The 13,200-nt window shown below is 37.9% G+C and overlaps 1 protein-coding gene across 4 annotated transcripts in view; it reads right to left on the reverse strand.

Annotated features, from left to right (window-relative positions):
* EEA1 (early endosome antigen 1) overlaps nucleotides 1-13,200 on the reverse strand; it is a 76,279-nt gene that overhangs the window by 24,443 nt on the left and 38,636 nt on the right. For all 4 annotated transcript variants that reach the window (XM_049791997.1, XM_049791995.1, XM_049791999.1 and 1 more), the window contains 7 exons: nucleotides 10,046-10,384; nucleotides 5,739-5,888; nucleotides 4,605-4,724; nucleotides 4,172-4,375; nucleotides 2,781-2,981; nucleotides 1,779-1,892; nucleotides 403-558 (listed from right to left, as the gene is read on the reverse strand). In XM_049791997.1, coding sequence (XP_049647954.1) covers nucleotides 403-558; nucleotides 1,779-1,892; nucleotides 2,781-2,981; nucleotides 4,172-4,375; nucleotides 4,605-4,724; nucleotides 5,739-5,888; nucleotides 10,046-10,384 — 1,284 coding nt within the window. The remainder of the gene's footprint in view (nucleotides 1-402; nucleotides 559-1,778; nucleotides 1,893-2,780; nucleotides 2,982-4,171; nucleotides 4,376-4,604; nucleotides 4,725-5,738; nucleotides 5,889-10,045; nucleotides 10,385-13,200) is intronic.

The following is a 13,200-nucleotide window of genomic DNA, read 5'->3' on the forward strand; positions in this document are numbered from 1 at the left end:
CTTTAGAAATAAATTAAACCAGACAGGTAGTGTTAACTTGGGCTAACCAACGTAACACGTATTCCCTGCTACCACTTGTAAAGTGTATAAGCTTGAAGACTCTAATTTTGGGATGTATTCACGTTCCCTCTCATAACTCTTTCCAGGCAGCACAGAGGTTGGTAGAAGCACACATACGGGAAAACGACAGTATAGTGGCAATGCCCTAAGCCTATCTTCTTAGTGTGATGTGCTAGCAAGGAAGAAGAGGAGAATAGGATTAAACAGTGGATCAGGAAACAGTAGTGAAAAAGAAAACCTACAAATCCTTCCCCCATAATTTGAGCACAGCTTTTATCACATACTACCGAACAGCAGAGAACATCAGTTTCTGCAAGCTCAGATACCAAATTCAATACAAACCTTAAGCTGTCCCTCTAGCTCTTCAGTTTTCTGTTCTAAATAAAGATGTTTCTCCTTGTACTCTTTAAGATTGGCTTCCAGCTGAGCACAGTATTCCTGCTTGTCATTTAGCTTAGCTGTAACCTGATCCAACTGAACGCTGACCTTATTTAACTCCTGAGGTAAAATAAAAATACAAGGTTGTTAGTTTTTAAATAAATTCCAAAAATGACTAATGTCATATATGCTTTAAATGATCTAACACTTTCAAATTAAAAAGGAAAATAATGTTTCTTTTTTATCCTGAGGGACAGGAAACTGAGAGGGGAAACAAATATGTGCAAAAATTCTCTCTGTTAAACTGATTAAATTTCTTTTGAAGCCTCAATATTCCTCTCAAACATTACAGGCTGTGGGCTAAATCCTAACAAAGGTGTTTTATGTTATAAATGAAAGAGGAATTGTAGATAATAAATACACCAGATCCTGCAGTTTGCAAAACATTAACTGGAAAGTAACACTACAAAACCTTAGAGAAATTTTTTGCTGTCTTCATGAAATCAAGCACCACCAAAGAGGAAAGCCAACACCATGGAAACAGTCAGTTCTCCACATACCAGAGATGATTTCACACCATTTTGTTCAACACAAAACAATGTAATTTCCGCAAGAGACACGAACACATTCACCTAGTAACCACTGTGATGACATCTACATCAAAGCTTGCTACTCTCCAACCAAGCTGATTTATTTAATTATTAATCAATTATTTAATAGTTGCAAAAAGAGGTCTTCTGTTTACAGCAATTAATTACATTCCCATGCTAAAAAATGGTGCTATGTTAGCATCTGCTGGATGTTTCCATGAAGACCACAGCAGCACCGATTCTAACAATGCAAATATTTGATTCAGCAGCCAGTGGAATGCTTCACTAGGATTAACACACATTAAAACATGCAATTTTAACAACAGCCTTTTGGGTTTTTGTGTCACTTGACACACAGATAATTATTTCTGAGTTCAGGCATCTGATTCTGAATTTATCTGAATCTGCAATAACAGTTAAGAGTTTTCACTATAATGCAGCGCGTTCTACAATCTTTTGTTCATAATATACAGGTAAAAATTGAATTATAGCCCAATAGGAAAGCTTAGATTCTGAACCATAATCGTACAGGAAGGAGTAGATTCCCAAGTAAATTCTTTACACTGCAAAATATATCTGGTCCAGATTACAGCAAAAAGAACTGAATACATATCACATGGTTAAAATATCCTAAGTCACAATTTCTAAATGCGTATTCACGTTTGTTTAGTTTGTAAACAGACTATTCTTAGGTTTTTAAGTAGTTTTTTAGATAACACAGAAACTTCATGTTTATATGTTGCTTATAACCTGTTGCTTATCTTGCAGTGCATGCTGGGCAGTGTCCAGATGATTCTGAAGATCTGCTCTTTGAGCAGCTTTCGATGCTTCTGCTGAAAGTAACAATTCAGTCTTTGCTTTTACCTGAAAGACAAGTTGTATTTCGCTAAAACATCTATTTTACCGTAACTCATTTTCATTTTTTTATACTCATCAGTAAGTTTAATAGTACCATCAGTAGCTTTCATGTGCTAGTGTAAAAAAAAAAAAAAAAAAAAAAAGAAAATTTTCAAGGTTTAGACAAATATCAGGATTTTAAGCCAAAGTGAGTTCTTACTTTGAGCTGAAAAAACCAGACAAAAAAAAAAAACAAACCCCAAAAAAACAACCCACCAGTCCCACTCACCATCTACTCTAGGAAAATATTTTTACTTACTAACAAGGAACAATGGGATATACTTACTGAATTCACACCCATGTATACATTGATAACCTCAGACTACACACACATTTAAGACCCTCCAAAATTTTTAAAAGCAAAAAGAATAAGACACAACAAAAATATGCTTCCACATGCATACTATCTTTGTTCCTACCTCCCTGTTAGGGAACAGCCTCCCTTCCTTCCAAAACACTCAACAGGGGTTTGGATGGCTAATCATTACAAATACAGCAAGAGGTGCTTGAGGACAGATTTTCCCAACTCAGTTGTGAACTTTGGGGGGGTTTAAATTAAAAAACAAAAAACAACAAAAAAAAACCAAACAAAACAAAAACACCACAAACAAGCAAACAAAAACCAGAAAAACCCAATAGAGACCAAAAAAAACCCACAAAAAAACCCAACACTTGCTATCTATTGCTATTCTGAATACACTTACATTTTCCTCAGTTTTATCTGCCTTATTCTACTTTATTGATCTGCTAGTAGAAACATGCAATTTTTCCTCAATTGCTTTGTACATTCTCTGGAGAGAATACAGAAATCACAAGCAGGATTTAGCATCACCAGACAGTATAGATTTCCTTTACCTGTACATCAAGTTGTGATACTTTCTCTTTACTTTCATTTAGCTGGCTGGTTAGTTCAGTGATGTTTGCTTCCAGGGAAAGCACACGGTCTTGAGCAGCTCTTAGATGTGCCTTTTGCTCCTGCACTTGCTCATGCAAATTCTCTTGGGCTTGTTTATGACTTTCTGATTGATTCTTCAGCTTCTCTGTCAGCTGAGTTACCTGCAGGGAAAGGAGGTAAGGAGAAGAGAAGCCTGGAAAAGCATGTCCAAGGAAGTCATATATCTTTTAAATTTTAGCATGTCTTATCATGGCTCTGGAGGCTCAACACTACCACATTGCTTTTTCTGAACTATTACAGTAAAGTTATATTGTACACAATACCACAATTTAAATAGGTTACCAATGGAAAATGTAAGCAAAAGGGAATCATCAATTTGGCCCTATTGTAAATAAAACAAAAATAGTAAAGAGACAACAGATGCGGGCTAAACTGAATTTTGGTGTTGAAAGTAGGAATTAAGCCTCTTTTTAAAATAAGAAAAACAAACATGTATATGTATCCAAAAATTATTTGTAAGTACATATTACTAGCACATTGTTGTGGTTTAACCCCAGCCAGCAACTAAGTACCAGGCAGCTGCTCATTCACCTCCCCCTCACCCAGTGGGATAGGGGAGAGAATTGGGGGAAAAAAAGGTAAAACTGGTGAGTTGAGATAAGAACAGTTTAGTAGAACAGAAAGGAAGAAGAAACTAATAATGACAACAACAACAATAATAAAATGGCAATAATAATAAAAGGATTGGAATATACAAACAAGTGATGCACAATGCCATTGCTCACCACTCACCGACCGATGCCCAGTCAGTTCCTGAGCAACGATCCAGCCCGCAGGTCAACTGCCCCCCAGTTTATATACTGGGCATGACGTCCCATGGACTGGAATACCCCTTTGGCCAGTTTGGGTCAGCTCTCCTGGCTGTGTCCCCTCCCAACTTCTTGTCCCCCCGCAGCCTTCTCGCTGGCTGGGCATGAGAAGCTGAAAAATCCTTGACTTGGTCTAAACACTACTCAGCCAAAACTGAAAACATCAGTGTGTTAACACTCTTCTCATACTGAACCCAAAACACAGCACTATACCACCTACTAGAAAGAAAATTAACTCTATCCCAAATGAAACCAGGACACATATGTACATAGGAAACATTTAGGAATTCCTTCCCCTATGCTGCTAGCAAGGAAAACACCAAAAGACAAGTCCTGTGAAATTTACAATAAGATCTTTACAGGAAGTATCAAAGAAACAGCAAACTACAGAAAAGATTAGTGTCATATCTGATGATAGAAAAAATGGAAACAAGATTCAATAATTAGAATGAAAGAAAGGAAACAAGTCTCTGAGTTCTTACCTGTATTTGCAATGCATGGTTTTTCTCTTGCAGCTGGTTAAGAACTGCAGTTTCTCCTTCACCAGCTTGAATTTTTGCATATAAGTCCTCTCTTTCTTTTTCTAGCAGAGAGATGTTTTCCTTGCTTTTTTGAAGCAAAGCCTCAAGATTTTGAATTTTTTGGTCCTTATCTCCAATTTGTCGTAGTACTTGCTCCAAATCATTCTAGAAAATCGCATAATAGCTTCCTTAATTATAAGGACCTTAGAGGTTATTCCTAATGCATAAAATGTTGGATAAATTTATTAAACATCCTTTGTGTATTCTGTTCTAGATTTACAAGTTACTTTATTGAAACTAGTATAAGTCATGCGAGTCACTTTTACAGAGAAAACATATTTACAATAATGAAATCTGAAATACACTTTCATATTAGGACACATAACTATGTTACCTGGGCTTCTCGTAGTTTTGCTGTAGTATTTTGCTGAAGTGTCTGCTGTTCCTGGTGCTGCTGTTTTGCCTTGTCTAATTGATGTTGCAATTCTGTGGAATTTGCTGCTTTTTCCTTTAGCTGAAAAAAAACCCAAAAACAGAAAACAAACAAACCAGACTAATGAGTGAACAAGCACCAGTCAGTATGCCAATAGTGCTCCATGTTCATTCTGATGCTAAAAGATTTTAGTCTAAACATTAACATTTGAAAACTGGTATAAAAATAAAAGTGTGTAATACTAGTTAAAAAATCAAAATCTAACCAAAGCATTCATTACTATTAATAGGTGAGATTCTATATCACAAGCAAGAACTATGAAACAACTATCAGACATATATGTATTTTAGCTCTCAAAAATCTAAAACTCCAGAGATTTTTAGTAAGTTTTTTCCAACAGTTGTTAAGGTGTAACATGACTGATAATATAGGTACCTGTAAAACAACATTATTATTACTATTATTAGCAGTTTTAGTAGCAACTGCAGTTTAGCAGTCTCTCCACTTCTATACTGGTCAAGGCTTTGCAAATTAGCTACAGAAAAGCTTTAAAGCTTTGACAACGTACCACTTACATATTTGGCCAATCCCCATACAGGCAGCAGAAAATCAGCAACATATACAAGATGCTCATTAAAACAAACAAAAATTATTAAAACAAGCGTTTTCTGCCCATCCACCCCACTCAGGTTCTTAACTATCAATGACTTGCTGTGCCATGTTTACTTTTTCTTCATGTAGGGCTTTATCTTACAAAAATATCTACACACAAAACTTTACCCATGTAGGCTAAGGTGCATCTAAGTCTTTTTTTCTTAAGATCCTTAGACAAAGCTCGTAAGCGCAATACGCACATCTGTTCATCTGTAAAGCACCATGAACATACATGCATCCGATGAGCATTTAGCCTCACAAAAATCTATAATGCAAGTGGCATTTAGGCAGATTTTGACAATTTTGCTGTAAGACTTTAACAGTATTAGTCAAATGAAATTCCCGTAAGGACAAACTTTATAAACTGCAACATCACCACAAGTGTATGTACAGGCTACTATCAGAACCAGAACAAAATAGAGTCTGCATAAAAGCCCCTACCTGCTCTTCAGCACGAGAAAGTTTTAATTGCAGATCAGCGACCTGCTGCTCTTTGTCCATCAGTTTCTCGCTAGACAGCTGCCTCTGCTCCTTGAGCCGCCCATGCGCTTCCCCTAGCTGGCGCTCTGTTTCGAGAAGTTTACTGTGCAACTGGAAAAAAAAAAAAAAAGTCTTTTTTTCAGTCATTCTTTAGCCAACAGCGCTGTATTTTAGACTCACTTTGTGCAGTGTTTACCTTAAGTTTTCATAACCCAGAGTAAAATAACTACATGAGCTCCTGAAGTCACGTATGTACATCATATACCTCAGAAAAACAAATTATGTTAAAGAACAGCATCAACTACACAAGCATAACAAATACTCAAAAAAGGAGGTTGGATGGACTCAGAAACATCCTCATTTATCTACAGAAGCCCTTCAATATGAGTTACAGAGATTTACCAGAAACACAAAGAGGGCAATCCTTCAACGGCATAAGGACTATCACGTAAAACAGTGATGCTTAGAGCAATCTCATCTTGCGCATCGTACACCTGTTCTGCGTTGCTAGACTAGTAAGAACATAATTCTTAGCTTGACCTGGCTGCGTCAATGGCATTGTATCTCTGCGGAGAAGAGACAGCTGAACCTTCAGCGTAGGGTACGCAGTAACTTCCATGGCTTATAGTCCAGCACCTCCTAGGAGCAGCGAGTAAGTAGGGACCTGCGCTCTTCCAGCTGGATGTAAGCCTGCCTCATCATTTTTTCAGTCATCAAAAGCAGTACTGCACCATCTTCAAAGTGCAGGGATAGCCTTTTACTATTCACTATTACAAAAAGTTCTCTCTATAAAATCAGCTGTTCTTGTATGTGAAACTGTCACTATAGGTCCTGGGTTACCTCCTACCTGCTTCTACATGAACACATTCACGGATACACAAATGAACTTTTAACTCAAGGCAAAAGCAGAGGATGGATAAGGCCTTGCGGCACAGCAAGAACTTTCCACAGCTATCAGGATGAATGAAGGTTGCTTCCCTATGAATTTATGTCCAAGACCCTTGAACCACCCACCTTTTAACTCCGGGTCCTCCCTTCAATATCCCTAAAGCTTTCCCATGCTTTCCTCAAATTCCTAATACGTAGGCAAAAGGCAGCACAGCTTTGCTGCTCGCTGCAGGCTACCACTTGTTGACCAGCTGGCAGCCTAGCAGGACAGAAAAAGGAAGAGTGGGCTTTATAACACTACATCTTGCCCCCAGCCATTGAGGGGGTGAGGCATGAACAGAAGTCTCTCTCCTTTACCCAGCTGCCTGTTTCCACAAGAAATTAAAACTGAAGAACCTAACACTGAAGACTTTTGGGCTATCTGTCAAAATTCGTCTAAACTTATCAACCAATGCAAAAGTTACAGGGGATGGAGACAGGGGAAACAAATGTGTCTATGCCTTATTTTCTTAGGAAACCAAGTTAAATTATTTGTTTATATGTCCACAACCACAAAAACTGTGAAGGAAAAGCTGTTCGGCACGTGGCCAAGATGCTGATTGCTAACTGTGACTGCACAGTTCGGAGAGACGTAAGAGAAGAGGGAGGACAGGGTGAGGAAAGAGACCATAATCTCTCCTCCAGTGATCAAGAACATTTGTCTTTTTCCACAGGAACCACTAAATTGTTAATACTTCCTCCTCACTAAAAATACCAACAAGAGCTGGGGGAAGAAACCTAATGAAGAAAGGGTGCAACAACATAACTATTATGACTGCTTATGGTTATGTTGATACTCAGAGAGAATATTTGGAAAGGGGGAAATCAGCAAACAACACTTTACAAAAGTCACTGCTATTACAGGCACAGTTAAGTATTTCTGAAGGACTTTAAGACTGACTTTAAGTAAACAGAACCATAAAATCCAGAATTAACCTATGTTACAGAATACAAAAAGCATAAAAAATATTTAGACTTTCAAGACAATCAAGTAGATTCAAATTTTCTCAACGACAACAGTATTTATTAGCAATTAACATTTCTTCAGGACTGAAGCAGCCCATATTTTCTTGTGTTACCCACTTGCTATTGTTGTGCTGGAACCAACATTACCATTGAAGTTTCCTTCCATTGTGAAGATCGCTTTCTTGACATCACCCAAATTCCAAAATATACAAACTCAACCAGACATGCATCTCTTCAAATGAATTTTGATAAGATGGCAAGGATTCTTTGATAATGTGGTTTGACTAAACAGCTCTACATATTCCTTCATAAGCAGCATTCATTGTGTCAACATAAACTATTGGACTACATGCATAAAAAGATAAATCCCTTAAGGTATTAAGTGAACAAATACAAGAAATTTAGTCTTTTCACAGTAGTAACCAAACTCTTGTTTGAAGAGAGAGAGAGGAAGAGAAGTTTTTGCTTGGCTTTAATTTTATTTTATACCATGTATGAAGGGCTTTTTTTCCTCCACTATTCTTTTACAATACAATTCTAAAACACATCCTGAGATCCAGCAGCTTGTTCAGATTTTCTTGCTTAGACTGTCTTCCTTCCCAACGGTATCACCAGAGAATGTGCAATGCCTCCATTTCCTTTCATAGGAATTCATTCTGCAACACTTTATTCACCTTCCTCCTCCTTCATTTTCCCACCCAAAAATCCATCCTCAGGCTGAAGCCAGAATTCAGCCCAACCTCTTGGCTGTGCTTCTGAACTTGCATAGATGTTGCCTAGACAGACTGAGGCAGTTTTACCAAGTGACGATTCCTAAGCAGATAACTAATATAATTATCTCCCCTCCCCCTGACAGAAGACTGATGGGAGAAGGAAAGTCATTCTGGGGATGTAATAAATACATAAATGGAGTTTTGCCAAGCCACAGTTCTTCAAACTATACACGCATAGCCTGCAACTTAATCTATTTCAGACTTGACAAAGGGTTGAAAATTGAGAAACGCTCACTTCAAAATGATAAAGCTTTAGCGAGAGATTAAAATTAAGTATGTCACACTAACAAAAAAATAAAAGATTATTTTTTCCAGCTTAGGACTGGACATGATTCCTGATGTACAACTATTTATCCAGTCTAACACACTACTCCCCAAGACACTAGATAAAACGGACTTCAACCAGCCTCAAATTCCAGTATGCTCAATGTTATATGGAAGTCCTGCTTCCGTAACTCATTGGACTCAGCAGAACAGTACGTAAACGGTGGAGGGACGTGTTCTCGTAGCTATTAGCAATATAAAGGGAAGGTCTTTGTGTAGAGACACAAAAGGAAGCAATATTAAGACTTCACATGACCCTGCTTTTCACACTAAGTATTCCCTACTGTATTCACTATTCAATTTTAAAGCAAATCAAGCATTGTTCCGTTCTAATGTAAAACGAAGACTCGCTTTTCCGAAACTTCTTATAGAGTAGTAAAATCACTACTAGAAGTGAAACTACTTCTGATACTCTACCTGAATTTGTTTTTTCTCATTACCTGAATTCATTATAACTTCAGCTACCTTACTGAACCAGAATAAATAACCTTGCTGACTTCTTAGGATTAGTCTATTACCATATTTGTCATGGAAACTCAATATTCTGGGTTGCCCTGTCGTTTGACAATACTTCCCTTATTTCAGGGAATGCATCAACAAAAAAAGGGGAGGGGAAAAACTGCAGGATGAAAGAAGAGTTCATTTAACACTTTAAGAGAAAAAGAGTAGACAAAAAAACCTGCCTCAGATCAGCTAAAACCATTTTTCTTCACATACAAAAAAAAGTCATATCAGAACATGAGAAATAAGCTACAAAGTTTATGCTCATTCAGCCTTAATCTTCAAAACTGAAATTATAAAGATAGTTTTAAGAAGTTCCAGACAGAATAGAATTAGTAAGCTTTTTCCCTTTCAGTGAAAGGGGAATTCTACTACAGATAGACAGATTTTACATTAGCCTTCCCAGAAATAAAAACATAGAAAGGTGGTTTTAACTGTAGATCTTGCTAAGACTGATTGTGACACAGGATCTACAACTATCCTCATTTGTCCCTGACAAGAGGTTGGACCTACTAAAAAGATTCAGACAAACAAATACCAAAGGATTTCTGCACTCCTATCACAGCTTCTTCTTTCTGCTTGTTCTTTTCCTTACTTCTCTAAGGGGAAGAGGTGATTGTACTTCATTCTCTGCAGTGTTAGGATGAATGCTTTATATTTATTCAAACACCAGCTAGCTTAAGGAAATGCAGATGCAGGTGCATGAAAAATATGCATGCACAGTTAAAAAACCCTAATGGGATGGTAGGATGGTCTAGGAGGCTTAAGGAACCTTACCTGACTGAGCTCACTTTGGAGTTGCAGGCCATGCTGCTCTTTTTCCTCCCTCTGCTGCTGGAGCTGTTTACATTCTGCCTTGAGATGCTGGTACTTTGTCTCTACTTCGGACAACTCTTCTTTAAGTTTCTGGCTTGCCTCCCCCTTCTCACCTAGCTCTGTCTGTAATCTCTGTATTGAGGCTTCAGATGCAGACAGCTTTGCCTGAAGCTGTTGGCAGTCCAGGTCTTTCTGGTGAAAGCTTGCCTGCACGTTCTTCTTACTCACAGATACTTCATTGTGTTTTTCTTCTAGCTGGGTGTAGTCCTGTTCTTTCTTCAGCAGCTTCTCAGTCAGACTCTATGAAGAGAGTTACAAAGCAATTCAAGTGCAATTCTGCTTATAGCTTTTTAATGCATTATTCAAATTTCTTCTCAAGTGTTCATGCTGAACAGTGAAGAACTTGCTCAAAAACATTGTTAAAGAAAATACTGACCTCTATTTCTTATTACACAAGTTAATTCTGGAGCCCATACAGCACACGGCTTCAACTGGAAATACTATTTTTCATATTCTCACATAAATCCACTTCCTCTGAGAACACGACACAAACTATTTCTCTATCCTGAAGACTAATTTGCTTTCCCTGAACATTCAAATTCTAGGTTATTACAACTGCATTTGCTTGGGGAAAGGCTGAAATACTAATTTTACTTATTAGTATACAGAAAAACTTTTCAAGTATCACACAACTTCCTAAGCAACAACATTTGTGGTTTAATTCCTGTGTAACACTGCAGTCATCATGCTGGTCATTTTTAGAAGTATCCTAATTTTGCCCTGTCACTACACTTAACAGCATGATCTGCTATCCAAATTATGGAAGAGAACATGTTAAAACTAAGAAAATCTGTGATGTTGATAAATGACAGAATGAAACACTCATGATTTAACCTTCAGTTTAGAAGATGATGTTTTTACATTTTCATTCATACCATCTAATTTCCTTGCATACAAATCAGCTCAAAGAGGATGGTTGCTTTGAGTTTGAAAACACTAAACATCAGGATTCCCTAAAGGAAAGACATGAACATCACTGAGTGCCAGATTTTAATTCCCACATTAACAACAGTAAATACTGCAGGCTCTACGGTCATACTATTGAATTTACATGCTGAGAAAAATACCGGAAAAAAAAATATTTACAGATATTTTTCAGCTATTACATAATTCTTTTTATCAAATTTCATGAATTAATCAAAACTATATTCAGATAGAAATAAATATCTTCATGGACAAGATATAATTCCACAACGTTTGGGGTTTTCCCCAAGCTTAGCTGGGGCAGTAACTAGAATTCCAGAGATCTCAAAGCACGACAAAGAAGCCATGAGAACCATTTCAATTTCCAGTGGCACTTTTTGAAGCACAGAAATACAGTTGCAGGGAGGCCCTGGTCATCATCCAACCCAGGTAATTCATTCCATCTTCCTGAAATGTACCGGCAGGTTCCATTTATTGCAGCATCTTACTGATATCTCTCTCAGTGGAGTGCTACTACGCACATCTTTTAAATGCCTGTGTTCTTCCTGCAGTTTTAGTGACTACTATATTCTCTAGTGACCCTTTCAATTAAATACAGAAAAATAAAGGACACTTCTAGCATGTCAGCCTGAAATAATGCCAACACTGAGGTCAGTTTTATGTATCAAAATTTCAGACAGTTCTGCAACTTTGGAATTCTCTTCCAAAGAGAAGATAGATAATGCTGCAATTCTAGCTATGCTGCGCATCTCAAAAGTGCACTTCTGCAGGGTATCCAGGGAAGAAATCTGTTTTGCCAGAAGAAAAAGCTGTAAAATTATTCAAATAAGTTGAACAGTTTCATTCTTTACAGATTTTAACAAAAGATGACTCTATTGGTAGTTATAAACCATATACAGACACTTTTATTTTACAATTGTGACAAAATAAACAGAAGAATCTGTAACAAAAAGAGGTTAGAAAACAAGCAATCATGCAAATGACAACTCCAGCAGTCCAACAACCCATGTGAGAACAAATATAGTTAATACCCTTTGTGTCCACTGAAAAAAAAATACATGCTTTCTAAAGCATACAACTTAGCCAAAAATTATGGGTCAAGATTAAAGTCTGGCTATTGAATTCTAGCCCTGCAGTAGTATATTTTGAAACATTTCTTGAAAAATAAAACAACTTGTTGCTGTTACAGTTATGCAGAAGTTTTTATATATGCATATATAAAATGCAGAAATAGAGCACATAAGGAACATACTGAGGCCACTCCTGAAGTAAGTGGCAAGGCTCCCACTGCTTTTAGAATATATTTCACCCTCAGAACGTAAAATAAAGTTGCAATTCTCTTTTCATTAATGACCAGACAGGATCATTAATATTTGAACTGAATAGTGTTCCTGAAATAACACCACACCACAGAACCTTCTTTATCATAGCTGGGTAAGTTAGAGCTAAGGTATTAATCTCGCTATTATTTCATAACAAGATCCACACGTCACGTAGAACTGCTGTGAGTTACTTTATGAAGAGACAGTGCAGGGCACTAACTTAAATTTTCAAGGAGGTGAGGGGGTAGAGAAACAGTCAGTGTTGTCTTGAAGCAGACTGCGACTCTGGGAAGCTTTCAGGAATGCTATGTAAAATGCAAAGAAGCGAAGCGTCTTACCCATCACCTTACAAGCGATCCAAAGGACAGCCAAGAGCAGCAGGTACACACAGCTGGAGATGCTGCTCCACGTCGTGCACTGCTCTCCTCTCTTCCTCCCCGCTCTGACGATCAATACAGCGAGGAATACCAGTATTTAAAGCCACTGCCCCTGGCAGCCGAACACCCTCTGCAGTCACGAACGGCCAGAGCCGCAAACAGCTACTGCTGCTTTCACAAGAGAAGAGCTGGGTTTGCCCCACAGCCCGCTACCTCCGTGAGTGACTGAAGCCCGTGACAGACTCAGGGCCACGGAGCTGCCAAGCTATGGTCGTTTAGGTTTCGTCAGCGGACTCAGCGGTGTTTCCTACTTGGATGCATGTCCCAGCTGCATCCCAGATATATCAAGGGGTATGTGGGCACACACGAGCCACCTCTCTTCCCCAAGCCTTGATTTCCACAGAAAAGAAAGAGGAAATGAGAGTATGTTACA

The sequence above is a fragment of the Accipiter gentilis genome, chromosome 34 (genome assembly GCF_929443795.1).
Source record: "Accipiter gentilis chromosome 34, bAccGen1.1, whole genome shotgun sequence".
Lineage (NCBI taxonomy): Eukaryota > Metazoa > Chordata > Aves > Accipitriformes > Accipitridae > Astur > Astur gentilis.